Source organism: Drosophila rhopaloa, unplaced genomic scaffold (assembly GCF_018152115.1).
Source record: "Drosophila rhopaloa isolate 14029-0021.01 unplaced genomic scaffold, ASM1815211v1 contig_163, whole genome shotgun sequence".
Taxonomy (NCBI): Eukaryota; Metazoa; Arthropoda; class Insecta; order Diptera; family Drosophilidae; genus Drosophila; species Drosophila rhopaloa.
Window position 1 is genome coordinate 12886578 of NW_025335043.1, and position 27983 is coordinate 12914560.

A 27983-nucleotide genomic window follows, 5' to 3' on the forward strand; every position below is an offset into this window, starting at 1 on the left:
ATTGTTTGTCCCTTATGAGAGTTTAAATAATTGTTTGGCGAATTTACAGTGTTCCTATATCGCTGGAAATGAAAGAGAAAAAGTGTACAAAAATCAGGTACCGAAACATTCATATTTTTTTTGAGTCAAAAACAAAATTTACTTAGAATTGACATACAAGAAACAGAGATACAAAATATTGATCTCCTTTCCAATTTCCATTTCCTACTTGATTTGTAACTTTTTAATTAATGTTGTTGAGAAAAATTATAATTTTGAACAAAAAATTATATATTAAAAATTACCTTTATATGAATAAGATTATGGAAAAATATTTATTGTATATGATTTGAGTTGTTTTTGCTCTACATAGGACTATTTAAAACTGAGAAATTTCTGTACTGATATTTTCAACATTATTTTAAAATTTTATTATTTTTAATCAAAAATAGTTACAATATTTTTATTTTTATTAAATAATTATACGATATTTTCGGGAAAAAATGGATCCTAAAAATTTAATGTGTCTGGAATGACACCTTTTAAATTTACAAATAATTTGCAAGCACACAAAAATATGTAAAGATTTGGATTGAGGCAAGTTGAGTTGACATCACTGCCACATGCAAAACATCGTTATCGCCACTCGATAGAAGGTAAAGTATCGCTGGCAATGGGCTCTTCTGCCATCTCTAGCAAGCGTACCGGAATGGAAAAAGTTTTTTGCTAATTAAGCTATTTTCTAACATTTTCTCGTATTTCGGGGCCAGTAAAGCGTTTTTTGCCGCTCAGTTTGTTGGCTTAAGGTCGCCGCAATCATGTCCAACTGCATAGAAATTCCCTTGCAGGACACCGATGAGGTAAGCATTTTTTTTGGGGATCCTAGTTCAATGTGATTTACCTCGGGTGTTTCTAACTTAGGTGATCGAGGTGGACCCGGATCAACTGCCCGACTGTCCAGAGGTGCTGAGCATTCTTAAGCAGGAGCGTGCGCCTCTGCATGTTTGGGTCAATGTGGCGGTAAGTATAAAGGCTACTTGAAATTCGAAAGGATCACCATGGTTATTTCGTTCCCAGTTGGCCTACTACAAGCAAAAGAAGACGGAGGACTTTGTCACGCTGCTGGAGGAGTCGCGCAGCGATGACGCCACCAAGGAGTACCGGGACTCCGACAAGGATCTTATGCGCGCTCTGGACATGTTGGCCGCCCACTATGTCCAGGAGGCGTACCGCGAGAAATCCAAGGACAAGAAACGCGAGCTATTTATGAAGGCCACCAACTTGTACACCAGTGCCGACAAGATCATTATGTACGATCAGAGCCATCTGCTGGGCAGGGCCTACTTCTGCCTATTAGAAGGCGACAAGATGGACCAGGCCGATGCCCAGTTCAATTTTGTTCTGAATCAATCCCCCTCGAATATTCCCTCGCTGCTGGGTAAGGCATGCATCGCCTTTAATCGCAAGGATTACCGCGGAGCTATGGCCTTCTACAAGAAAGCCCTGCGTACTAATCCTAACTGCCCGGCGAACGTGAGGATTGGCATGGCTCACTGTTTCCTGAAAATGGGTAATCCCGAGAAGGCCAAACTCGCATTTGAGCGCGCCCTACAGCTGGATCAGCAGTGTGTGGGCGCTTTGATAGGCCTGGCTGTGCTTAAACTCAATCAACTGGAGCCGGAGTCCAACAAGCTGGGAGTTCAGATGCTCTCCAAAGCGTACACCATCGACAACGCCAATCCCATGGTGCTCAATCACTTGGCCAACCACTTCTTCTTTAAAAAGGATTATCAAAAGGTTCACCATCTGGCGCTGCACGCCTTCCACAACACTGAGAACGAGGCGATGCGAGCCGAGAGCTGTTACCAGCTGGCAAGGAGTTTCCACGCCCAGAGCGACTACGATCAGGCCTTTCAGTACTACTACCAATCCACTCAGATCGCGCCCGCCAACTTTGTGTTGCCCCACTACGGTCTGGGCCAGATGTACATCTATCGAGGGGATACGGAGAATGTTAGTTGGAATTAATCCTGAACCTATAAATTTCTAATTCCTTTATTATTTTCAGGCTGCTCAGTGCTTTGAAAAGGTTCTGAAGATACAGCCTGGAAACTACGAGACCATGAAGATCCTCGGCTCGCTGTATGCGCACTCCAATTCGCAAACCAAGCGGGACATGGCCAAGACTCACCTTAAAAAGGTCACCGAACAGTTTCCTGAGGACATCGAAGCCTGGATAGAACTAGCCCAGATCTTAGAGCAGAACGATCTTCAGGCCTCCCTAAACGCCTACGGCACTGCCTCAAGTATTCTTCGGGACAAAGCTAAATATGAGATTCCCGCTGAGATTCAGAACAACGTGGCCTCACTGCATTATCGCCTGGGCAACTTGAAGATGGCCAAGGACACGCTGGAGTCGGCCCTAAAGCACGCCACCTCTGAAATGGACAAGGATGTCAAATACTACGAGTCCATTCAGGTCACAATGAAGTACAACCTGGCCCGTCTTAATGAAGCAATGAGTAGCTACGATGTCGCCGACAAGCTGTACAAGGAGATCCTCAAGGAGCATCCCAACTACATTGACTGCTACCTGCGACTGGGTTGCATGGCCAGGGACAAGGGTCTGATTTTTGTGGCTTCCGATTTCTTCAAGGATGCGCTAAACATAAACAACGACAATCCCGATGCGAGATCTCTGCTGGGCAATCTCCATTTGGCCAAGATGCAGTTCGCTTTGGGTCAAAAGAACTTCGAGACGATCCTCAAAAATCCGGCTACATCAACGGATGCCTACTCATTGATTGCTTTAGGAAACTTTTCCCTGCAGACACTCCATCAGCCAAGTAGAGATAAGGAGAAGGAAAGAAAGCACCAGGAGAAAGCTTTGGCCATTTTTAAGCAGGTTAGTCTAGATAAGCATATTCATATTCTTTATTCTAAGGTATTTGTCTGCTGCTTTCCAGGTTCTTCGAAACGATCCACGGAACATTTGGGCCACCAATGGAATTGGAGCTGTACTAGCCCATAAAGGATGTGTGATTGAGGCCCGGGATATCTTCGCACAAGTGCGCGAGGCCACCGCCGACTTTTGCGACGTGTGGCTGAACATCGCACACGTGTATGTAGAACAGAAGCAATACATCAGCGCCATTCAGATGTACGAGAACTGTATGAAAAAGTTCTACAAGCATAACAACGTCGAGGTGATGCAATATCTGGCTAGAGCGTATCTACGGGCCAACAAGCTGGTCGAGGCCAAGGCGGTGCTCCTTAAAGCCCGTAGAGTTGCTCCACAGGACACTGTCTTACTCTTTAATATAGCAGTGGTTCTCTCACGACTGGCCATGGCCATACTCAAGGATGAGAAATCAACGCTAGAGATTGTGCTCCAGGCTGTCCACGAACTAGAGCTAGCTCAAAAGTAAGTTAAGACAAGAATAAACTGTCATTACTTTTAGTGTTTATGCTTTTTAACCCTTATAGACTTGAGTTTAATTAATGGTCATTATCCGATATAGTATTTAACCTTATCGCAGTACAGATTACTAACGGAAAACTAACGAAAAATAATCAGCATGAATTTTAGTTTTGGAGATTGGATTAGATTGCCAAATGATAAACTTAATTGTGAACACAAATCATACTCATTAATGAGAAATTTAAAAATAGTTTAATTACGAATTTAGCGTTAACCCTTTCCTATAGTTTTTTAATGATATATTTTTTACAATCTTTCCAGGTACTTCCAATACCTTTCCGTTCACGGTGACAAGAACCGCTTTAACATTGAGGTGGCCGGTATTGAGGCGAACACCTGCCAGGATCTGCTCTCACAGGCCCAATACCATGTGGGCCGTGCCCGCCGCATCGATGAGGAGGACCGCTCGTTGCGCCGAAAGCAGGAAGAGGAACGCGAAGCCTTTAAGGTAAAGGTGGCCGAACAGCGCAAGAAGCGCGAAGAGGAGGCCAAGACTTCCAGGGACCAGTTGCTGGCCAAGCGACAGGAGTACGTGAAGAAGACCAAGAATATGCTAATCATCGCCGATTCTGCGCCGGATAAGGAGCGCAAAAAGGGAGGCGGGCGACCTCGCAAGGATGACTACATCTCTGGAACCGATAGCGACAACGATGGACCGCGGCGCGAGGGAGAGCGTCCGACAAAGAAGAAAAGTAAAGCGGAGCGCAAAAAGGGCAGTGGACGTAAGCGCAAGACGGAGAAGTACGAGAGCGACAGCGAGGAGGAGCCGAGGGCCAGTGGCAAATCGGGAAAGAAGAAGGGCAAGAAGCCCAAGCCGGTTAAGGAGACCAAGGAAAAACTTACTGCCAAGCAACGCCTTAAGGTTCTGTCCAAGGAGACGATCTCCACCAGTGAATCGGAGTCGGACGGCAAGCGTAGCAAGAGCAGGAGTAGAAGCAGAAGCCGCAATCGCAGTGGAAGCCGAAGTGGCAGTGGCTATGGAAGCGGCAGTGATCGAGATGCAAGCCGCAAGCGCAGCAGAAGCAGAAGTGGCTCTGGGTCTGGTAGTGACAGCGATGGCGCCACTAAGCGGAAACGGGCCAAGAACCGCATCGAATCTGGTGGGGAATCAGATAGATCTGGCTCCCGCGCTCGTTCTAAGTCGCGTTCCCGTTCAAGATCCCGTTCCAAGTCCGGATCGCGCTCTAGATCCCGCTCCAAGTCGGGGTCTCGCTCCCGATCACGCTCCAAGTCCGGTTCCCGCTCAAGATCACGATCCCGATCGGGTTCAAGTTCCCGTTCCCGCTCTGGTAGCCGGTCCAAGTCCGGATCTCGCAGTAGATCTGGAACTCCGGAAAAATAACACACCATACAAGCAGGTTAAATCACTTTTGACTATATTTAGAGTTTTCTTCGAGAGCTTCAAAAGATACTAATAAAAACAAACTAATTGCCACACAAAGGCAGTGGAGGAATTGCTATTGGTTCGTTCATCCCCTATCCTGATTCCAAGTCTATCTGGACAGGGCTGATAGTCTGGGCTAGGGAAATTTTTGACCTCATCCCCGTCGATGCTGCTGGATCATGTCCCTCACGATTCCCGCCATGGGCTTCGAATGTCGCAGGACGAAGGCGTGGGCGATCTTTTTGGTGTCCAGTTGAGCATCCACCTTAGGATAATCCTTTTTGAGCTGGTCGTAATAGGAGACGGGTACCCAGCCATCGGTGGTGCCGTAGTAGAATTTCAGAATGTCTAGGTTCTGCTCCACAATCTCCCTTTGGATGCCGCGAACTCTGGCCATCTCGTCGTCAGCCAGAAAAACAACCTTTTCTGCAACAGAGGGCTTGGAGTACTTCAGTGCGGTGCCGAGGTACTGCCGTGGAATGGAGAAGATCAGGAAGTATATCTGTATCAGCATCAGGCGCAGCCAAACAGGCAGAAAGTTAAAAAAGCTGAAGAAGATGTAGCCAAAAACCGAGTAAAGGGGCATGGCAACCTTGGTAAAGACCCAACCATTAGGCGACTCCATCATCCGCTCAACAGTGGGGAACAGCATGTAGCACTTTTGAACGCGGTTCCGTATCCGCTCGTTCTCCAGCAGTTGCAGTATCATCCAGGCTCCGATGGAGTGCCCAATCAAGTGGATTTTCACACCATTTGGCACATACTTCTCGATAAAGGCTACTTTGTGTTTGATTTGGCCATCTAAATTAAAGAGCTCCTCGTTGCCGCTAAGTTGGGGTACCTCCCGAATACTGGCCTCTGGGGGATCATCGTGACCAGCATGACCTAAAAGATAATAGAATTTGTTATAACTGACTCATTGGGGTTGGCCAAGACCATTTACCTATCACCCAAACTGGAAGATCGCCCAGTTCCTTCTGCAAAGTGCCTGCAAACTCTGTGTAGAAACCAGGTAATCCGGGATTACCGGTTATGCAAATAACGATCTCCTTCTCGGGTATGGTCTCCTCTATCCACCTGCCCCAGGTGAAGATGTGGGTGGGAATAGAGTTGATGTTGACGTAGGCCTCCTGCATATTTTCCGCTGCTGTTGGCGTGGCAATATTCGGTGAAAATCAATCGGCACCTGTGCTGATCCAACTCTTTTCACACGCGATGTGTTTTCCGATTCCCGTGGCAACCGGTTTTTCCTTTGTTCAATCACCACAGGCGCAGCCTTTGGCCACTTTTAAATCTATTGGATTTGCGCGGTATATCCAGTGTTGATAGCCCTGATAAACACTAATATGATACGGCCTAATCTTTCGAGCCAAAATGGACAAAGGTCAGAAGTTCAGTGGAGGCGGTTAGTAAAAAACGGCTGATACGAGAACCAGGGCTGCACAGCACGACAAGTTCAGATGTTCAAAGTGTGACGGATTTTTACGATGAAAATAAAGAATTTGATCTATTTAAAGAGTTATAATGAGTTTTATTCATATAAAAAAAAAAACAAATATTACATTTTCATTACTAAATAATATTAAGATCTTAAGATCTTTAATTTAATTTTTGCTTCAATATTTAGATACATATGTATGTATTTTTTTATTCATGTAATTCAAACAAAGTTTAAGATTCTAATTGTAATTAATTTTAAGAAGTAAAACATATTTTTACTAAAAATGTAAGAAACAATACATAAATTTGCATCAGAGTTCAAATAATTTGTGTAGATTAGGGACCCAATTTGCATTCGAGGTTGCTGGTGTCACAACTTGGTTGTTTTCTTCAGCTAAGGCCTGAGATTTACATTGGTTTAAATTGACGATCAAATCGGTAGCGACATCATAAAAATAATTTATTTCAACTGCGGATACACACCGAAACAAATTAAAACTACTCTCGAAAAAAGGATTTAATTTATCCTGTTTTAGGTGACTAGCCAAGCTTTCAATAATAAAGATTAAGAAGTCGCCTAAGTCAGATGGTATTATTTGGTTAAGCGTAGCATGCACCATCGTGGTCTGGATAACATATTTCAAGTTAGGACATGTTACATCATGATTAGAGAGCAAACTAATTATTAAAAGCTCAACCTTTTTGTAATGAGGATTCATTTCCATTATGCAGCGTTCCCAATCTGGCGACCAGGCCAGGAAGCTTCGTTGGTCGATAAGTGCGTTCACTTGAGGAACAGCGTACCAGGGGTAAGATATCAGGTTTCTTTCAGTCAAATCCGGAGCCGACAAAGGCCATTTGCTGTAGTTAAACTCCAGCACGGGCAAACAGGTTAATTTAAACGAGCATTCGGGGACGACGACTCTATAGAACTTTTTAAATTCAATTTCTTTTTTTAGTGAATCAAAATTATTATAAAAAATAATTGTTTTTAATGAATCGTAAATCCAATTCTTGATGGCTTTTTGATCGAGATAACCATCCACGATAGCAGGATGTTCCAACTCCTCGGTAGCTTTAAGCAAGACAAATCCCGGGCGATCATCATCCCGGATCGGTGTTAATTCAAACGGGAGTTTCAAATTTATGTGGAGTTCGTATTCAGTTTTACTGATCATCCTTAAAGACTCTGTTGTACTGCCTACAAAAATGAATAAATAAATGTATATGTACATACATAAGTATGTACAGTTACACTCGCATATCTTTGGGTACACCCCAAAAAATTTCAAAATCAAACTAATCAATAATTTATCTACTATTTCACTCATTATTTTTAAAACGAAACTGGGTAAACACATTTTCGTAGTGTTAAGTTTAAAATTAAAAATAAAATATAACCTATTGCTAGATAATTCTGGATAAATTCGTCATTAAAGACAATAAACTAAGGTTTCGTTTAAAAAATAATGAGTGAAATACATGAATAAATGACAAAACAATTATTGATTAAAGTCTGATTTTATAATTTTTTGGGGGTGTACGCAGAGATATGCGAGTGAGTATATATATGTCATGTATGAAATGTATACAGCGATAATAATGTACATACATATGTATGTACATATACATATATGTATGTACATATGTAGTTCCTCACCCATAATTCCATGGTTTAAAACAACATTGTTTTGCTTAAGTTTTGTCACTACCGTTTCTTTTAAGAAAATCACATCCTGTGGTATTGTGTTTTTATTAATATTCCTATCCAGCAGCTCCCTTACAATTGAATTTAAGGTAGCAGAGAATTTCTCGCAGGGCACGTCTGGCATGGTTACTTTCAGTTCGACAATCAATTTTAAACTGGCAATGCAAGTCTGGCATATTCTTTTTTTTTCGGTCTGAAGTCGAATCCGCAGAGTGCGAACGAAGCTTTTTCTTGGTATTCCCCGGATTCTGACGAATATTGCGCAGTGCGCAAAAGAGTTAGAATGACATGGGTATCGGAAGGGGGTTTTTAAAACAAAAACTCAACAACTATTAAGAAGTTTACGTAAAAGTTGTAAAGTTTTAACCGAGGTCCTTATTTTAATATCTATGCTCTGCTAACTACATTTAAGTTTTTTTACCGCCCTCCCAATGTAGTCAAAAATAATCATTAACTGAAATCTCGAGATTTGAATTTAATTGCTGATGCGGATCCTAAAAGTCCGCAAGTAATGCAGCCCTAAATAAGTAAACCCAACGGAACTGCCAACCTACGAAAATTAACTTTCGTAAAGTCAGTTGGCAGCCCCACCATTATTTGTTGGTTTTTTGTTACTGGTTTTTGAGTTTTTATGTTTTAGTTTTTCTAGAAAAATAATATAATGCATGTGTAAATTCCAGTTAAAGAGCGTTTAAGTTTAATTCAGAGAGCAGCAGGATCCGGGTGAAACAACGAAAGTCTATCGAGGCATGAGCAGAGGAATCGGGAGCAAAGAATACGAGAATGTAGCTAACTGGGGACTTTCTCGAAAATTCTCGTAGCACCGACAAGTAAATCAGTTAAAAAACACACAGGAGCTGGGCGCGGGATCCAGAAAAATGGCAGCCGGTAGGGAGCTGTTTTGCTGGGGGAGCACATCCCATGGACAATTGGGTCTCGGCGGGATTGAGGACGAGCAGGTAATTGATTGAAATTTTAGACACTGTTCACTGGGTTGCTTATTTATCCTACCGACTCCCTGACAGATCCTGACACCCAGTCAGATTCCCTGGACACCGGACTCCGCCGTACTGCAGGTGGCCTGTGGACACCGGCACACTCTCTTCCTGACGGCAAATGGAAAAGTTTATGCCTGCGGGAGCAACGACCACTCGCAACTGGGACACGAACTGCCCACCAAAAGGCCACGTATGTCGCCATTTCGTATGTAATCTTCATTTATCGTCTTGTCTCTCCATTGTCCTAACTCCACCTCATCACCACCACCAACACCTGCTATTCAATGGGCCACTGCTGTAAACCGAGGCTAAATCCCGGACTCACTCCTCTGCCGATTCTTTGCAGTGCTCATTCCCGAACTGCAGGACTATGTGGTCATCCAGATTGCTTGCGGCAGCCGCCATTCGTTGGCCCTTTCCGATTGGGGCCAGGTTTTGAGCTGGGGCGACAACGATTGCGGCCAGCTGGGCCACGGCACCGATCAGGATATAGTCCAGTTGCCCAAGGTGGTCCGACAACTTGTGTCTAAGACAGTAGTCCAGATCGCCTGTGGCAACAACCACAGCCTGGCGCTGACCAGTTGTAAGTGCTAAGTGGAAATCCTTGGGGTATTTTATCAGCATGTTTACATAAACTTAGTTTTTTAATCTTAGAAAAGTACCAATAATCTTTGATATTTAAATTCAAAAGTATGCCAGAAAAATGAATACGTAAATGATTAAATATCATTGCATTTAACAATTAATTAAATGAATTTAATTTTTTTTTATGATTTTACGGAATCTTAAATAACTTTCCTTTGACACCACAAACTTGTGAGTTATCTCCTTTTATGTTACTTAAACCCTATCTTGTACAAATAACACTAACCGGAAACATGATTAGATAAAATGTTTCAAAAACTTATATTTGCCTTAGATGACTAAGATTATTACTTTTTAGTTATCAATAACATAAAAGTCACAAATGCAATTTTGAGAAAATTTTAACTATATGTGGTTATTCCTTTTCAATAATATTCCTCTTTGACTTTTTAGGTGGCGAGCTGTATTCATGGGGCTCCAACATCTACGGACAGCTGGGTGTAAACTCCCCTAAGGAGCTGACGCACTGCAATCATCCCCTCCGGCTGACCACGCTGCTAGGAATACCACTGGCCGCGATTGCCTGTGGGGGCAATCACTCGTTCCTCATCTCCAAGTCCAGTGCAGTGTTCGGTTGGGGCAGGAACAACTGTGGGCAGCTGGGCCTAAATGACGAAACGAGCCGTGCCTATCCCACGCAGCTGAAAACGCTGCGCACACTGGGAGTTCGATTTGTGGCCTGCGGCGATGAGTTTTCCGTTTTCCTCACCAACGAGGGGGGAGTGTTCACCTGTGGAGCTGGCGCATATGGCCAATTGGGTCACGGCTTCGGGTCGAATGAGATGCTGCCAAGAATGGTGATGGAGCTAATGGGCAGCACCATCACTCAGGTGGCCTGCGGCAATCGCCATACTCTGGCCTTGGTTCCATCGCGAGGCAGGGTCTACGCCTTCGGTTTGGGCAGCTCCGGGCAGTTGGGCACGAGGAGTACTAAGAGTTTGATGCTGCCACAGGTGGTTATTGGTCCTTGGGTGTCACCTAGTGGATCAGCCCTTCTGCAGTCCAACGATGCAAAAGTCTCAGTGGTAATACAACAGGTTTTCTCAGGTGGGGACCAGTCAATTGTGACAACGACTTTGTTTATGGACAAGGTACCGCCCGAGGATTTTAGGAACTACAAGTAATTATAGGGCCGGAACGGCCTTAATTTTTTAGTGAAAGCTAACTGATTTTTTGTACTTTTCAGGCCCAAATCCCAGATCCTGGCTTTAACGGCAGAGGTTACGAAGCAATGTGCTCATTTTAAGCAAAGTGATCAAAGCGACATGGATCTCCTGAGCTCCATCGAGCTAATCTTCAAGAGTCAGGCCTGTTTGAATGGCTCCTTCTTGCTAGATCACGACAGACACTTTGGCTGCTCTGTGCGGAACTATGGATTGGATCTCAGGGCTGCCCAATTGGCATTTGACAATCTGCGCGTTGTGGAAAATGAAAGCATTAAGCAGGTGGTAAGTATTTATTATTCAAAACATTATAAGCGTCATTTAATCATGTAATTTTTTTTAGATTTGGGACAATATCACCAAAGAGTTAGTTGGGTCGTTGGTATCCTCGCCGGCGGATGTGGAGAGCATGCGTTTATACCTTCTTCTGCCGCTTTATCATGAGTTTGTAAACTCCAAGCACTATAAGTCACTGCAGGTTCCGTTCGCTAATGCCATATTCAAGCTGACAGAAAATCCGCGCAAGGTACTAATAAAGTGGCTGGCTCAAACGCCATCGGAATACTTTGAGCATCTTGTCCAGAACTTTCTGCATGTCGTGGTGCACATTATAAGCTTCAAAATGGGTTTGGCAGCCGTCAATCCCAGTGCCGAAAGACGTCAGAGGGCAAGTATTTCTGCAGGTCTTAATTTGATCTCAAATTTGTTCTAATCATAGTTCCTCTAACATTTTAGCTGCTGCCATACAACACTGAGCTGGAGGTGATCCTAAAGTTGATGCAGACCCTCTGCATGATCAACAACCTACGCGATGATCGACTTACCTACCAAAGCTTCTACTGGCCTGATCTCGCGGATTATGCGGATGTGCAGCAGGAGTACGTAAAGTGGATCATGGCCGATACTGCCCACGAGTTCAACATTTGCAACTTTTCATTCCTCTTCGATCCATCTGCCAAGACGGCGCTGCTCCAGGCGGATCAGGCTCTGCAGATGCATTCAGCCATGGCTCACGCAGCAACTAATGTCAGTTAATATTATCTATGAACGATATTCGATCTGATAAATTCACATTTACCCTGCAGGCATTTTTAAATCTTCTCAACGGAATGCCCGTCTCCCATTTCATTGTGCTAAACGTGACACGAGAAAATCTAGTGCAGGATTCCCTCCGAGAGTTGCAGCGCTACTCGCAGAGTGATCTCAAAAAGCCGCTAAAAATCAAGTTCCAAGGCGAGGAAGCGGAAGATGCAGGTGGCGTGCGCAAAGAGTTCTTCATGCTGCTTCTGAAGGATCTACTCGATCCTAAGTACGGCATGTTCAAGGAGTTCGAGGAGTCACGCCTCCTCTGGTTTACAGATCACAGCTTCGAGACGGAGAACATGTACTTCCTGATTGGCGTGCTATGTGGTCTAGCCATTTATAACTTTACAATCATCAATCTGCCATTTCCGCTGGCATTGTATAAAAAGTTATTGAGCAAGCCAGTAGATCTTAACGATCTCCGCCAGCTATCACCACCAGAGGCCAACTCCATGCAGTCGCTGCTCGACTACCAGGGCGAGGACTTCAAGGAACTCTTTGATCTGACCTTTGAGATAACGCGAGACGTTTTTGGCGAGTCGGAGTCCAAGTGCCTTAAGCCCAACGGCAACGAAATAGCCGTAACGCTTGAAAACAAGTGAGTGTGGTAACCCTTTCAATCTTAACATAATTATTAATTAATATTATAATTTTTAGGCAAGAGTTTGTTGATCTGTATGTGGACTTTGTGTTCAACAAATCCGTCGAGTTACATTATACTGCATTTCACAAGGGCTTTATGAAGGTGTGCTCTGGTCGGGTGATTCACATATTTCAACCGGAGGAGCTGATGGCTGTGGTGGTTGGAAATGAGGATTACGACTGGCAGGCACTGCAGGACAACTGCGAGTACCGGGAGGGATATACCTCGGGCGATGAGACAGTAAGTTTTTTGCAAAGGAGTTCTTATCAAATCTTGACACTTGTCCTCTCTATAGATCAAATGGTTTTGGGAGGTTATTCACGATCTGTCCGAGGCAGAAAAGAAGAGTTTCTTGCTCTATTTGACTGGCAGCGATCGTATACCCATTCAGGGTATGAAGGCCCTTAAAGTAAGTAGCTAAGCTGTCCATAATTTTGAAATTCGTAATTAAATTAAAAAATTATAGCTTACCATTCAACCTACCCCGGATGAACGTTTCCTGCCCGTGGCTCACACCTGCTTCAATATGCTGGACCTGCCGCGTTATAAGACAAAGGAGCGTCTCAAGTTCAAGCTACTGCAGGCCATCCAGCAAACTCAGGGCTTTAGCCTGGTCTAGTTTTCCGCAGGGGATCACGACCTCGGCTTCGTACACAATGACTTTCAACTACAGGTATTTTTCAAAGTTCTCTCAACTCTTTTCCGCATTTTCGGTTTAAAGAATGACTACTTTAAAAGATGAACCGGACATGGAACACACATTTTTCAGCGATCAAATCAAATAGTAAAATGTTGTGTTATGGCTTTAAACACTAGATTAATTAAAAATACCACATTGTTATGAAAAGAAAGGAAGTGAAGGAAGAAAAATAAAATTGGTGAATATGTCTTAAGGCTATTATAAGGTGGCTTTCTAGTTTTTTTTTTCAGGAACCGTAAGTAACACTAGATGTTTCACATTCTAAATCATTGGCTCATAGTTTTTAATCGTGATTTTTAAGCCATTTAAAAGAATATTTTTGGGTCATCTAAGATTGATCAAGGAACCATATACTTTTTAATTAAAAGAGGAACATAAAAGATAAAAAGACCCAATACTTTACAAGGTGGAGTGTAGAAATGGTATTCAAAATAAACTGTAATCTCGATAACGATAGCATCAGAAAAGGGTGATTTTGGGGGGAAAGCGCTGACTGAGCACCACTGTCGGCAGCACAGCTGAGCGCGAAATGTGGCGGCAAATCGAAACCAGCGAAGTCAGTTCAACTTCAACTTTGGCATGGTGCGGGCTCGCGTGTGTAAATTGTTCGTTAATTTTGTTATTTCGCTGCCGAGAACTTTTTTGGACACTCATTTGCATGCGTTGGGCGTGCGGTGCTTGACATTATCGAACCGATTTCGAATACTTTATGCCGCCTTAGCCTCGATTTTAAAAATTATCCACAACGACAACCACAAGTTCGCGGCTAACGTTTTTGTTGCCGTCACCTTTACCGGGTCAAGCTAACGGTACCCGCTTCGACAAAAAAAGAAAATTCAAACAGGTAGAGCACCCAACAACAAAAAAAAAAGTAACGACTTCAGGCGACAAGTTTGTGAAATTATGGGTACTTAGTCCCCCCATTACAAATATGCTGTCGTTTGTCAATCGTGTGACGGCTCAAACTTCTTAATCCGAAGCAAAACTGAAGCGCGCTGGCCTATAAAATCAATTACGATCGCAATTTTTGCATATCCTGACAGCCAACAAATGTCCGGAGCACCGGAGAAGACACCAATTCGATGCCGCGCACATGAGCTATAAAAAAAAAACTGAAAAAATAAATTCAAAAAAGCGGTTCTGCCGGTTTGCCCGTGGTCGTGATCTGCAGCGTCTTCCGCTGCTTTCTTTCCTTTGCACGATTTGAACTTGGACACCAAACGCAACAAAAGCTATAAAAGCACAAAAAAGAGCCACAAAAACAGGAGAGCACTAAGAAAAATGTTTTCTCAATTTTTATTCTACCGTTTATTTTTTTAACATTGCAATTTTTCTTTTAAATAATACGCTAAAAATACGTAATATTTTATATTAGATGAAATAAAAAAACTTTTGTTATATAATTGAGTTACAGAATTTCATTAGTAACTCTTGAGTTTTAGGGCGAAATATTTTTGACAGTCCTGATAATGTACTGATATTATATTTATTTTATGATAAAAGTAATAGTACTTTATAAGTTAGACACTGATTAAGGCATGTAGTTTCTCTCAGTGTGTTAGCAACTGCAAATCGAAGAGAAGATCTGGTTTATTGTGATGCTCCTCTAATAAAGCGAGCGTTTAGGCACCTCAATTTCGCTGCCTCTCTCCCTCTTTCATTCGCTTCCTGGGGCTTCTTCCTTGGAGGCCACATACATGGTGATATGGTGGTGGAAGTAGTGGTTGGAGTCCACCTGTCTGTCTCCCTCGCTCCGCTGGGATAAGTTTGTTTGCCCAGGTTTTATAGCAGGAACAAATAGCCACACACAAAGAGGGTCAACAGGGCGTATGTGTGTGCGAGAGCTATGAGTAATCAGTTTGGATATGGGTATATCTCCTACTCTATCCCTCTCCTACTCGTTGACCAATTGAAATGGCATCAAATTTCAATTTCATTTCCACACTTTGGCGGCCCTCCATTAATTTGACCCAGTTTTCAAAACAGTGGATATAAGCCGCTTAAAATAACCAACTGCAATGGATCGAGAAACGAAACGAAATGATTCGCCAAATCTGGCAGCTGTTTAAATACAAACAAATAGCAATTACTAACTCAGCACTTAAAAAAATATAGTCAAATCCTGCAATCCAAATTGTGGGCTCTGAAAATTGAAGTTAAATAATGTATACAGCCGAACTGATAATCACTGATTACGTATAAATAATATAGGCTTTAAATGTAAATACTTTATGAGTAATAATTTATTAAAAATTTCAAAAATAATCCTCCAAAAATTATGTATTATTTATTTTAAGTCCCCTTTTTTTTGAGTGCATAAAATAAAGCATTGCCTCCAATGTCATTGCCTCACACTTGGCACCCAAATTAAACGAGTTGGAAAACCAAGGGAGAAAAAAAAGTACTCACAAAAGATTATTTTTTGGTAATGATGTAATGCAAAGTTTTTGCCAACTAACAAGCTAAACAAACACAAAAGAACAAACGAAGAACCGAAGAAGGAAATAAAATTGCACGCCTTTTGGTTCGGGTAATTGCGATATTTATTATCGCCCAGCCTTGTCATGTGAATGATTTGCCTTTACCGCATATAACATAACAAAATGTTGGGAACATAACGATCCAAAAGCCCACACCCCCAAAAAATGTTAAAATCGTGGCTTGATGACAAACTTGAACTTTCTCTTATCGGAATCGGTCGCGTTATCTTTTCTTTGGGTTCAACCAATTTTAGTGATATGACTATTGATCGTGTACATACAGGGTGCATTTCCCCTGGTAACTCTTTGGCCGGCTGCATTTAGGCTTTCATTGATTTCCTTTTAAACACCTGATTTGATAAGATACAAAAGTTAAGGGGAAACCAAGAACAAAACCGATTGTCATAATGTCTATATAACCATCGAAGCACAAAGTTTTTCCACGATAGATTGGCACAAGTCTTGCTGACAATTGGAATGCCCTATTTTATGAATGAGCAGATAATCCCATTAATTATAGAAATTGCAACAATTTATATTGTCAAATGAACTTATACAAAATGTTTTGGATTTGTATTTTGTTAAAAAATAATCTTCTGTAAACTATGCATGATCTTAGCATCAGATACAAACTCAAATAAATATTATCCCCCATATCTTAAGATTGTTATTCAATCTGGAAAGCTCCCTATATTATTTTCCACTGTGATACTACTGATCCACCCTTATAAAGCGATAGACCGCAATATGGCCATATGCCCCACATAATTGAATGTACCGAAGCAACGACAAAATACACATGGAGCAAAAATCCCCACTTATCATTAAACTTCGATTTGACGGCCCCAAGAACCCAAAGTTGGCAGTTCCATTTCATTTCTTTCGACGGAGGAGTGAGTGTCAGATCGTGTCGGGATCACAATTACATTGCACCTCGGATTTGTATTTGTTCAGTTTGGTAAAGTGTCGAGTAAGGGCTTTTCGTGGAAGCCCCAAGCTGCAACTCTTATTCAACGTGAGTACAAGCAAAAAGTTTTAAAGCGACCGAAAATAAAAAGGTAAAAAACGAAACCTTTTTTTTGGTTTGTGGCAGAGGGAGGGAACCGCTTTCAGCAGATTTTTCTTTTTTGCAATTGGCAGTAAATCGCGTTCAAGATCAGCCGCTGTTGACGCTTTTTATGGCTTGCAATGAGCTAAGAAAACAGCGGGCGAATGCCTTCGGTGATTGTTTAATACTTAATGGTTATCCGAGACCCAGAGACTTGGCATGCGTCACAAATGCCGGCAAGATCTCCTCGAACCGGGCCTCGAAACCTCGTCCCCAAAAGATGGTGACTCAGCAGCTGCGAGTCCAGATTTTGTGTGTTTTGTGATCGCCTCGTTTGAATTTTTATTTCCAGTCTTTGCGAGTGCGAGAAATGGCGATGACGATCGTCTGAACGATTTCGATCATCGCTTCTTTCGGTCAGCGGCCTTTGCTAAGAACTCTTCAGGTCTAATGATCTTGCAAAACTATGTATCCAAAGATATTCTCATGATTTAAATTATCATTGATCTGGGGTTAATTTCTTTCTACTTTAGGTCGGTTTTGTTATTACACGTGGAAAAATTGTTATATAACATTACTGCATATTCTTGATTAGAATTCAGGTTTGTAGTTATAAGTCCATTAATTTAGTAAAGAAAAGAAGTCATCAAGAAGTATATAAAATATATAATTTATTCAGTTTTTTGAGCATTCGTTCACAGTAATTTAAGCCCTGGCCATTTGGAGCAGGTGATATAATGGCACAATGTTGGCGTTGTTTCTGCCCTCTAGAAAGTTCTGTGAGAGCACTGTCCTGCCTTGAAACACACCCGGAATTGGCGAGGGTGTTAGTCCCTCGGGACCGGGCAGTTGATTATCAACGTCCCCGCCCGCCGAAGAGCGGTAGAATGGATAGTAGGGATAGCCAGGATAGCCAGGATAACCGCCATAGCCGGGATAACCATAGCCCCCATATCCATAGCCGCCATAGCCGCCGTAGTAGTTGTAGCCATTGTAGTAGGGATTGAAGAAGGGCGGCTGGGGCTGTGGTGGCCCTGGTGGAGGTCCTGGAGGAGGCGGTGGCCCCCAAGGACGCTGCGGTGGCGGCGGGTAAACGGGCGGAGCGGGCGACCAGGGCGGCGGAGGACCATAGCCGTACTGGCGCGGATGCTGCTGATCCTCTGGTGGATAATAGTAATGATGTTGTACTGACGGTTTCGGGGTGGTCGTCGGGGTGCCAGAGGCCATCACCAGCTTGATGCCGCCCTTACCAATGGTCTTCAGCAGGTGCTCGTCGATTCCGCGTCCACTTCCTAGCGGATCATCCAGCACTTGTTGCTGCTTATCATTCCTAGCCTGTCCGGTAATCAGGCTCGTTTGTATGGGAGCCTTATCCTGGAAACAAAAGCCATTGCCCACCAGGTGCAGGATAACTAAAAGGATATACCCTTTAAGTAAATATTTATTTTAGAAAACGCAATCTATACTCACCTAAACAAATCGCAGTCACTCTTCGATCCATGATCGCCATCGGAATAACCTGACCACTGCAACTGCATTCCCTTTTTATACAGTCAGATGCTCCCGGTGCATCTATTCACTTTGATTATCTAGCATCTTTTTCCCGGTTTGCTCATTATAATAAACCAATGCAGTGTCCCAAATTTGGACTGGCTTTCTTTCTATTTCTTTCATCTCAAACTCGATCTCGGATCAATCAAGCAACGTTCTAATAACTACGATCATTAATTTGCATATGATCATGGGGGCCATGTCGGATCTTCCAACTTCTTGCCCTTCTCCGTTCTCCATTTTTCAGTTCTTTAATCGTTCTGCCAGCCCTGCATTTTCTCAATTTAACTCGAAGAGTTCAATATCCCGCGATATTGCCACTTGATATATGACGTCATTTGTATGCATATCAAGAAAGCATACTTCACTGAAGAAAAACTTGTTAGATATATTTAAGTAAATAAAGAATTTCGAAGCCATTTGCCCTTGGAAATATATTCAAGTGAATAAAGAATTTCTAAGCCATTTGCCCTTGGAAGTATTTTATATTTGCCTGCTACAATCATTCACTTCCTTTTATTGTTTTTCAAGCTACATTTGTACAACTCATTTTGTCCAGCCAATTTTTTTCCATTTGTCAGGAAATAAGCGGTTTCATATCAAGACCAGTCTATCCATAATTTTAAAATTCTAAATTGTATTTTTTTTTGGCTGTGTGATATTAAAAGCTTAAGAACTTTTTCGTTTGGGTGGGACTCATGTTTTTGGGTTCCGTTATGGGTCGTGTGTCGTAGACATGTTTACGAGTTTCTTGATACCACTAAGAGCCGGAGTTCTTTGTTACATCACATGGTGGAGCATTTCTGGATCGTAGAAACCAGTTCTCCCCTCCAATACTGAGCTGAACGGGGATAAAAGAATGTGTAGAACAAAGCCGACAAAAACGACTCCCTCAGGGAAAGGAAAAAAAACCTTGAGAAAGTTAATGTAATTAAACATTATATTTAGATCTTAGTCCACATGGCCAGCTATGTTAGACTACGTCTAACTTGGACAGATGTAAGCGGAAGAAATCAATATTAATTAATATAAAACGAAAGTCAACCCACACATACATACTTATATTTATGAATCAACCCATTACTCAGATAAATATATTGTTTATCAATAACCACTAATATGTTTATCTAATCATAATAGTATCTGATTCTTTTGTTTCTACTCATAATAAAATTTGTTATGTGGAATCCCCCTCCTTTATCAAAACAGAAAAATGCGTGCCAAAATAGGCCCACCACTTTGAAAATCTATATGCTGGGTTGAAACCTTATCGATTTCGTTCTCACTTGTTGATACCTTAAATAGACGTAGCATAATCTTGGGCGTCTGGCGATTTGTTAGAGGTGCTAAAAAAAAAGGTAAAAAGACTGCAAAAGGCAGTGCCCCCATTGGGTCATACATTTATATATGGTTCTTGGCTATCCACATCAATCTGTCCTACGTGCAATTAAACAATTATGTGACAAACATCGACTTGCAGTAAGCTCGGCCTCCAAGACTGGGACGTGTCTGCTGGTCTCTTCGAGAATTCCTGGGAAGACTACCCGTCTTGTATCGCCGGCAAACATTTCGTAATTAGTCAGGCATTCGATTTCTTCCCCATCTCCCCATCGAACCCATTTCTGAATTGAGCAAGAGCAGATGAAATGAAATGGGGGAGAATCAATAAATAGCGACATCAATTGAAGTGTGTGTACTTACAATGTTTGCATGCCGGCAATGACTTATTTAGCGCACTGATAGCTCATCACACAGTGCTAATGTTCACTGGAGTAGGTCTCTGAGTCGAGGTTCGGAATTCTGACTCAGACTCAGCCTTATCCCAGAAGCGAGCCAGTAATCTTTAAGTCCCCAGAGCAGTAGGTTCTAATTAATTAACTGCGTGTATATCTTTTTACTACTTGTGTTTCCCTTATTTGAAGTGAAAGTGATGATTTAATGACACAGGTCCAGTCTACAAACGATTAAGGACCATAGAAGTACTATATTAGACTATGTCTATCGAAATAATATCTCTGATTTATGGCCTAATGGAAGATATTTCTCCGAGATGTTCAATTATGGAATGTAAATCGTAAGCAATACTAAGTTATGGAAAAAGTAAAAGTAATGATGCTTTTATATTTTGTACATTAAAGTTAATAAATCATAATTATCTGACAGATTATATTAATGATTCATTCGCCAATATACGAATTTTTACACAAAAAATTTAATTAAACGAAGATGATTTACTTGATGAATAATGTTCCAAATAACAATTACAAACTTTTAAAATATGTGTTAATTTTTTTCTCATTCTTATCTTTTATAAAACCTTTTCCCTGTTAATAATTGTTTTTAAAAGAAGGTAGGAAAAAGTAATGTTTTCTATGCAAATAAAGAGTTAAAAATGTTATCTAAATGGCATTAAGAACACTTATAAAATAAGGTAGTGAACCTATATGTATTTCGTTTATATGGTGTACAAATAATTTTATTTAAATTTCAATAAAAACATATTTGATTCACGACTGTGATTCATGGCAAATATCTCAAACCATTCAATGTTTGAGATGAGAACGCAAAACTTCGGGATTGACGCATACGACCAAGACCAATCGTGATCTCAGATACGGGAGCGCCAGAATTCCCGCTCCGGAATTCTTAGCTTTGCTGCGATTTTGTCATGGTTTCCTAAATCGGGTCCCGAGTTTATTCGCAAAAGGCACTATCTAATCGGGGACTGATTGGCAGCGGCCCATTGCTCTCCTCCTCATAGCCATTGGTATATTATCGTTGATAAATGTGCCAACAAAAAAACAACAGAAATACAGAAACAACGACGGCGACGAGGCCAATTGATATGTAGAGTGGAGAAGTATTGATGGTTAAAACGCCTCAACTCTCCACGGATCGGTTTAGTTTGCCAACGGAGCCGTCAAAGGGCGGAATATGAGCGAATTCTGACATCTCCTCCAGAGATTCAAGTCCAGTTGTGTAAACCCAAGTGTCGTGGAATAATCTTAGTCAAAAAGGAAAAAGGATAATTGAATAACCATGACCAGGTAGAGAAGGATATAAACAGAACTTATCTAGGGATGTATAAATGTGATTCAGTGATCTTATTGATTTATACCCAAAGTGCCCTTTGTAAACCGCTATCATAGTGCTTTTATTACAGAAACATCATAAAAAATAAAACTTTCAAGCCTGCTCTTTGAGTTTAGACATTCCATTCCGTGTTTTTTTGACCGCAAAATCCATTGCATAATCTTCTCTTTATGGATTTACCCGACGCGTATCAGTAGAACTGTGGCAGTCATCCAATAAAGTCAACTCTTACCTCCTTCGCCTGGCCATATGAAATATGGCATTGATAAGGTGAATTGCACCTGCCCACCATACTTCTACTATACTTCTATAAATACCAAAGATTGGATTGCAATGAGACTTAGATAAAACATTATTGGATTTGTCTGATGAAGTCATGGTACTCGGAATTGTCAATAATAAAGTTCATTCATGGGTCATCCCTTGCTGAAGTCCTCACTTCCGCAAGGTTCTTATAAATTATTGTTCGTATACTATATAAACTTAACGTAAATCTTATCTATGGGTTTTCGACTTTCTATGGGGCTTTACTATGGTGCTTCTCAAGAGGTTTGTCCTAATCAAGGCGGTTAAACATGGCAACCCTTTCAGCCGGGCGGTAAGATAAGGTTGGTGAAAGATAAGTTTCAATAGTGAGGGTTTTCTCAGGAAGGTGCAAAAATCAATATTGACTTTTCAGGGAATTCTATATCATTTCTAGACGATCTGCAAAGAAAATTAGTTTTGTTGTTAGATCAAGATTTTTCTTGTTTTAAGGAATAAAACATGGCAAAACTTTTTTTCTTAATCTGACTTATGTCTTTTTTAGTTTTACTACATTGCCCAACATGGAGACGGGCTTGCACGAACGAGATCGTGCTGGTGTGCAGGACTTTGTGCTCCTCGAAAATTACCAGAGCGATGAAGCCTTCATTGAGAATTTGAAGAAGCGCTTCAAGGAGGACCTGATTTATGTGAGTATATAATATCAAATCTCGGTCAAATTTAACCACCAATTTAATTTTTCTTTTTATAGACCTACATTGGCCAGGTGTTGATCTCTGTGAATCCCTACAAGCAGCTGCCTATCTATTCCGATGCCCATGTCAAGGCGTACAGGAATAAGCACTTTTACGAGATGCCTCCACACGTGTGAGTCCCAAATTGATGAAACCATTCCAGAAAATCATTTAATAATGTCAACGACCTTCCAGCTTCGCGGTGACGGACAATGCCTTCCGTTCGCTGATCGAGGAGAACCGTGGCCAGTGCGTGCTCATCTCCGGAGAAAGTGGTTCCGGCAAGACAGAGGCCTCCAAGAAGGTGCTGCAGTTCATTGCCGCCTGCTCTGGAAACCAAACGACCGTCGAGGGTGTCAAGGATAAGCTTCTGAAGAGCAATCCCGTGCTGGAGGCCTTTGGAAATGCCAAGACGAACCGAAATGATAACTCCTCCCGCTTTGGAAAGTACATGGACATCCAGTTCGACTTCAAGGGAGCTCCGGTTGGAGGCAATATCCTGAACTATCTGTTGGAGAAGTCGCGAGTGGTAGCCCAAATGGGCGGCGAGCGCAACTTCCACATCTTTTACCAACTGCTGGCAGGAGCCGATGAGACTCTTCTGCAGGAACTACGTCTGGAGCGGGCTCTGGACAGATACAGTTACCTGACCGACGGGGTAAGTGGGTCCTTAAAAGGGATAAATTCTCTATCCTGTACCCTGAACCTCTGTTTACTAAACTCTCTTCCAATTCACAGCTCAATGGCAGCGTGACGAGCATCAACGATGCTGAAAGCTTTAAGCAGGTGCAGCAGGCCCTCAGTGTGATTGATTTCAGCAAGGAGGAGCAGCGAGACATCTTCGGGATTGTGGCGAGTATCCTGCACCTGGGTAACATCGGCTTCAATGAGGTGGAGGGCAATGCCAAGGTGAAGAGCCGTGATTTGGTTGTAACCGCTGCCCGATTGTTGGGTGTAAATGCCAGTGAATTGGAGGCCGCTTTGACCCATCGCACCATCGATGCTCGAGGGGATGTGGTGACCTCACCGCTGAACCAGGAGCTGGCTATCTATGCCCGGGATGCCCTGTCTAAGGCTGTTTACGATCGACTGTTTTCATGGTTGGTCCAACGACTAAATATCTCGCTGCAGGCAAAGGAAGTACGTGGAGGCAGGAACAATGTCATGGGAATCCTGGATATCTATGGTTTTGAGATCTTCCAGAAGAACAGCCTCGAGCAGTTTTGCATCAATTTCTGCAACGAGAAGCTGCAGCAGTTGTTCATTGAGTTGACCCTGAAATCCGAGCAGGATGAGTACAGAAGGGAGGGAATCGAGTGGATACCCGTGGAGTACTTTGATAACAAGGTGATTTGCAACCTGATCGAGGAGAAGCACAAGGGTATTATCTCTATACTGGACGAGGAGTGCCTGCGTCCGGGAGAGCCCTCGGATAAGACCTTCCTCGAGAAGCTCACCCAAAAGTTGTCCCTGCATCATCACTATGTTTGTCATGAGAAGGCACCTGCCCACATAAAGAAGATCATGTTGCGCGATGAGTTCCGCTTGGTTCACTACGCCGGCGAGGTCACCTATAGCGTTAATGGTTTCCTGGACAAGAACAACGATCTGTTGTTCAGGGATTTGAAGGAAACCCTTAGCAAGGCGGGCAATGGAATTGTGAGGAGTTGTTTCCCCGAGAAGGAGCTGCGCAGCTTAAAGCGGCCGGAGACGGCCATTACCCAGTTCCGTGCTTCGTTGAATAACCTCATGGACATCTTAATGTGCAAGGAGCCTAGCTATATTCGCTGCATCAAGCCAAATGACCTCCAGACCGCTACTATTTTCAACGACGAGTTGGTGCTGCATCAGGTGAAGTATCTGGGATTGATGGAGAACCTGCGGGTGAGGCGAGCTGGTTTCGCCTATCGTCGCACCTATGACCTCTTCCTAGAGCGCTATAAGCCCCTGAGTAAGTCCACCTGGCCGAACTACAAGGGACCCGGTGGCTCGAAGGCGGGAGTGCAGCAATTGGTCAAGGACTTGGGTTGGGACGAGGAGAAGTTCCGGGTGGGTGAGACGAAACTCTTTATCCGCTGGCCAAGAACCCTGTTCGATACGGAAGATGCCTACCAGGCCAAGAAGCATGACATCGCGGCCATTATCCAGGCTCATTGGAAGGGATTGGTACAGAGGAGGAAGTATCTGAAGCTGAAGGCCCAGGTGATCATCCTGCAGAGCTACTGCCGCAGGCGTTTGGCCCAACAGGCGGCCAAGCAGCGAAGGGAGGCGGCTGATAAGATTAGGGCCTTCATCAAGGGCTTCATCACCCGTAACGATGCTCCCAACGGCTTCAACGAGGACTTTATTGCCAATTCTAAGCGAATGTGGCTGCTCCGGCTAGCCAAGGAGCTGCCCACCAAGGTGCTGGACAAGAGCTGGCCCCATGCCCCGGGTCACTGTGAGGAGGCCTCCGTCATCCTGCACCGCCTGCATCGCCTTCATTTGGCCAGGATCTACCGCCTGAAACTGACGCCTCAGCAGAAGAGGCAATTCGAACTGAAGGTGCTCGCTGAGAAGGTCTTCAAGGGCAAGAAGAACAACTATGCCGTGAGTGTGCCCACTTGGTTCCAGGAGGATCGCATTCCCACGGAACACATCCAGCGGATCAACGATTTTGTGGCCAGCACCTTTGGCAGCGAGCAGCTAAAGTACCAGACCTTCTGCACCAAGTTCGATAGGCATGGCTACAAGTCGCGCGATCGCTTCATCCTGCTGAGCAACAAGGCTGTCTATGTCCTTGATGGGAAGACGTACAAGCAGAAGCATCGGCTGCCGCTGGACAAGATTGACTTCACGCTGACGAACCACAACGACGACCTGATGGTCATCCGGATACCGCTGGAGCTGAAAAAGGACAAGGGCGACCTCATCCTGATTATTCCGCGCATCATCGAGTTCAGCACGTATATTATCGAGACTGTGGGAACGGCTCAGATCATATCCATTGTGGACAGAAATTCGTGAGTTCTTAAAGGACTATGCTAAGAAGATTAAACTAACTAACTAATTGTTTTACTTCATTACAGGCTGGAACACAACGTCGTCAAGGGCAAGGGCGGCGTCATCGACATCCAAACGGGTGCTGAGCCGGGAGTGGTTCGTGATAAGGGCCATCTTGTTATTGTAAGTGACGTTATTCCAGAAAAATTCCCCTTATCGCTGACCTTATTTTTAAATTATTTCTCTTGCAGATTGGAACGCAATAAGGAATTTATTTTCAACAAAAAAAGTGGCTTTAAGTCAAACGACATTTGTTTTGTTATATTCGTGTAATTTATACTGTACCTATGTATTTTTGTTACTGCAGCACAAGCGTGTTGTGTAATTGAATTTTATATGACTAATGTTCCAACTTAATGTATATTGTTTATAAAAAGTACTTATAAATATATGACAGTTTGTATATGAATTGGGCTCTTATCATTTTGACTTGGTTTGCTATTCCTCACGTGTTTTTTTGCAAAAAGCAAACGTGGCGTTTTAACCCTAACTAATCTCTTATCTTGAAAATTTCAAATTGTCCGCCCATTCGATTGGTGACAACTGCTGCCGATAATTTTGTATCGATAAGTCAGCTGATTGCAGTGCTACCAGACTGTGTCTGCCTGTAGATATAGTATTTTTTAGAGTTCCTTAGGTTTGTCACAAAGTAGTTGGTTTTACACAGCACCGCTTCTCTGGCCACACTGTCACTTGCTGTCTTTCACTTGCTCCAGAACTTTTACATAATCTTGAAAACTCAGTGTAAATATTGCTCAATATTTGTGCCCTGCGTTTGTGCACTGCCTGGAAAGACGCGATATTAAACCGGGTGTATTTCCGTTGCAGGAGAACCGAGATGTCGTTCACACAGATCGCGCGCAGCTGCAGTCGACTGGCGGCGACTTTGGCCCCCCGAAGGATCGCCTCCGGCGTCCTCGTCCAGTCACAGGCATCCAGGATGATGCACAAGATCGCCGTGCCATCGATGGCCAGCCAATTGAGCCAAGTAAGCGGATGTCTAGGGAAATAACTTGCAGGACACTTAATCGGTCAATCCACCAATTCGAGACCTAACCTCATTGCAAACGGTGGGGTTTTGGGGTCTTTATGGTTCCAAAACGTAACCACCAGGAATTGAGATCTCCAAACTGCAGAAGGAGTTAGCCATGTGGCTGTCGTACCACCCAAATTGATTGCATCACATTGTTTTGCATAAAACATGATTGTTTCTATCTATCGCACACACACCTGCAACACCGGTGCTTGCCTGTGTGTGTGTTTGATAGTACTACAGTGGAAATTGGCTAACAAAGAGCTTTGATAACTCAGCAATATAGTTAAAGCAATTTAGTTCTTCGAATTTGTAATTTCGACCACTAAAACATTTTTAAATTGTAAATAATCAAAGTTATATTGAATTTAAACCGTAAATTCCTTTTCAAGTTTTTAAAATATATCTAGAAAAATATTCACAATATCTAGACAAATATCTAAACAGCAAAAAAAACTCAATTGAAAATTTGTGACATTTGTTTATTTAAACATCGGAAAACTATTTTAATTATTATAACTGCATAACAGTATAAGACTCTAAACAAATATTATTTAAATTTCAACATTAACGTCATGGAGTGTTTAGACAGCATTATAAAAAAGGATAAAACTTTTTCTACAGATGAAAATAAATTTGTGTATAGACTCCCTTTTATAATTGTTTAATTTGATTGTAGAAGTCTGCAAAAATCAAATCAAATAAGTTATTGATGTGCCAAGAATCAAATTGTTTAGGACTTACACTAAACCGGTATATTTCACAGAAATTCGGTGTGCGCAGCTACTCGGCCAAAAGCACCATCGAGGACATAAAGTTCCGCGTGCTGAAGGTTGTCTCCGCCTACGACAAAGTCACAGCAGATAAGGTAAACTATCCACTTCCATGGCGCCACTAACTCGGTCTGTGTTTTGTTCTTCTCTTTTGGGCCATCCAAACCAGGAGTGCAGAGGTCGCTGGCAAACGCAATCGGTGCGCAGATACTCGGCGAAACCGCCGCTCTCGCTGAAGCTGATCAATGAGCGCGTCTTGCTTGTGCTTAAGCTCTACGACAAGATCGATCCCAGCAAGGTAAACGCCACATATTGCCTTTGCCAGTGCAATGGTCGCCTCAGAGAACTGAATAAAGCTCAGTAAAAATAAAATTCATAATGCTAATGGCTTGATATTACAGCTCAACATTGAGTCGCACTTCATCAACGACTTGGGACTGGACTCCTTGGACCATGTGGAGGTCATCATGGCCATGGAGGACGAGTTTGGATTCGAGATCCCCGACTCCGATGCCGAGAAGCTGCTTAAACCTGCCGACATTATTAAGTACGTCGCCGACAAGGAGGATGTGTACGAGTAAATTGTAATTGTAATGCAAACCATTAAACGGATTACACTTAAATTTAAATAGAAAACAAGTCAAATACAATTTGAACAACTGAATAAACCAAACGTTAAAATAACTTTTTGTGTTAGAAATGGGTAAAAATAATATAGGAAAGGCAATTTATTTTGTTTAG

At 42.7% G+C, this 27983-nt stretch overlaps 7 protein-coding genes across 14 annotated transcripts; 4 read left to right on the forward strand and 3 right to left on the reverse strand.

The window, feature by feature from the left end:
- The first annotated feature begins 649 nt into the window (after positions 1 to 649).
- On the forward strand, positions 650 to 4914 carry LOC108048147 (RNA polymerase-associated protein CTR9 homolog). The gene is made up of 6 exons (XM_017128640.2): positions 650 to 839; positions 901 to 999; positions 1057 to 1992; positions 2048 to 2884; positions 2946 to 3403; positions 3722 to 4914. The coding sequence occupies exons 1-6, from the start codon at positions 798 to 800 to the stop codon at positions 4800 to 4802; spliced, it is 3453 nt and encodes a 1150-aa protein (XP_016984129.2). The 5' UTR covers positions 650 to 797; the 3' UTR covers positions 4803 to 4914.
- On the reverse strand, positions 4816 to 6279 carry LOC108048148 (lipid droplet-associated hydrolase). The gene is made up of 2 exons (XM_017128641.2): positions 5788 to 6279; positions 4816 to 5729 (listed from the first exon to the last, which is right to left on the reverse strand). Exons 1-2 carry the CDS (start codon positions 5978 to 5980, stop codon positions 4999 to 5001), a joined length of 924 nt encoding a protein of 307 aa, XP_016984130.1. The 5' UTR covers positions 5981 to 6279; the 3' UTR covers positions 4816 to 4998.
- A 192-nt stretch (positions 6280 to 6471) lies between these two features.
- Positions 6472 to 8154, reverse strand: LOC108048122. Its single transcript, XM_017128609.2, has 2 exons — positions 7945 to 8154; positions 6472 to 7485 (listed from the first exon to the last, which is right to left on the reverse strand). Exons 1-2 carry the CDS (start codon positions 8114 to 8116, stop codon positions 6596 to 6598), a joined length of 1062 nt encoding a protein of 353 aa, XP_016984098.2. The 5' UTR covers positions 8117 to 8154; the 3' UTR covers positions 6472 to 6595.
- A 429-nt stretch (positions 8155 to 8583) lies between these two features.
- Positions 8584 to 13428, forward strand: LOC108048154 (probable E3 ubiquitin-protein ligase HERC4). 2 transcript variants are annotated; one of them, XM_017128649.2, is made up of 11 exons: positions 8584 to 8951; positions 9018 to 9195; positions 9337 to 9573; positions 10029 to 10755; positions 10822 to 11083; positions 11142 to 11465; positions 11534 to 11824; positions 11884 to 12479; positions 12539 to 12764; positions 12820 to 12933; positions 12991 to 13428. In XM_017128649.2, exons 1-11 carry the CDS (start codon positions 8871 to 8873, stop codon positions 13141 to 13143), a joined length of 3189 nt encoding a protein of 1062 aa, XP_016984138.2. In that variant the 5' UTR covers positions 8584 to 8870; the 3' UTR covers positions 13144 to 13428. The 2 variants fall into 2 exon arrangements, with proteins under 2 accessions (XP_016984138.2, XP_016984139.2); XM_017128650.2 differs by having other exon boundaries at positions 9018 to 9180.
- Positions 13429 to 13781: 353 nt separating this feature from the next.
- Positions 13782 to 25845, forward strand: LOC108048145 (unconventional myosin IC). Of its 4 annotated transcripts, none has more exons than XM_017128637.2 (7): positions 13782 to 14068; positions 22205 to 22349; positions 22412 to 22527; positions 22590 to 23052; positions 23133 to 25396; positions 25463 to 25559; positions 25628 to 25845. In XM_017128637.2, exons 2-7 carry the CDS (start codon positions 22224 to 22226, stop codon positions 25640 to 25642), a joined length of 3081 nt encoding a protein of 1026 aa, XP_016984126.1. In that variant the 5' UTR covers positions 13782 to 14068; positions 22205 to 22223; the 3' UTR covers positions 25643 to 25845. The 4 variants fall into 4 exon arrangements, with proteins under 4 accessions (XP_016984126.1, XP_016984125.1, XP_016984122.2 ...); XM_017128636.2 differs by lacking the exon at positions 13782 to 14068 and adding an exon at positions 16585 to 16719; XM_017128633.2 differs by lacking the exon at positions 13782 to 14068 and adding an exon at positions 20148 to 20377.
- Positions 17407 to 18328, reverse strand: LOC108048146 (protein tfg-1). 2 transcript variants are annotated; one of them, XM_017128639.2, is made up of 3 exons: positions 18223 to 18328; positions 18003 to 18164; positions 17407 to 17912 (listed from the first exon to the last, which is right to left on the reverse strand). In XM_017128639.2, the coding sequence occupies exons 1-3, from the start codon at positions 18260 to 18262 to the stop codon at positions 17458 to 17460; spliced, it is 657 nt and encodes a 218-aa protein (XP_016984128.2). In that variant the 5' UTR covers positions 18263 to 18328; the 3' UTR covers positions 17407 to 17457. The 2 variants fall into 2 exon arrangements, with proteins under 2 accessions (XP_016984128.2, XP_016984127.2); XM_017128638.2 differs by having other exon boundaries at positions 17407 to 18164.
- Positions 25846 to 26080: 235 nt separating the features above from the next.
- Positions 26081 to 27926, forward strand: LOC108048120 (acyl carrier protein, mitochondrial). 3 transcript variants are annotated; one of them, XM_017128607.2, is made up of 5 exons: positions 26081 to 26180; positions 26265 to 26424; positions 27236 to 27322; positions 27412 to 27540; positions 27644 to 27926. In XM_017128607.2, the coding sequence occupies exons 2-5, from the start codon at positions 26275 to 26277 to the stop codon at positions 27821 to 27823; spliced, it is 546 nt and encodes a 181-aa protein (XP_016984096.1). In that variant the 5' UTR covers positions 26081 to 26180; positions 26265 to 26274; the 3' UTR covers positions 27824 to 27926. The 3 variants fall into 3 exon arrangements, with proteins under 3 accessions (XP_016984096.1, XP_016984095.1, XP_016984094.1); XM_017128606.2 differs by lacking the exon at positions 27412 to 27540 and having other exon boundaries at positions 27236 to 27337; XM_017128605.2 differs by lacking the exon at positions 27236 to 27322.
- Positions 27927 to 27983: the final 57 nt, after the last annotated feature.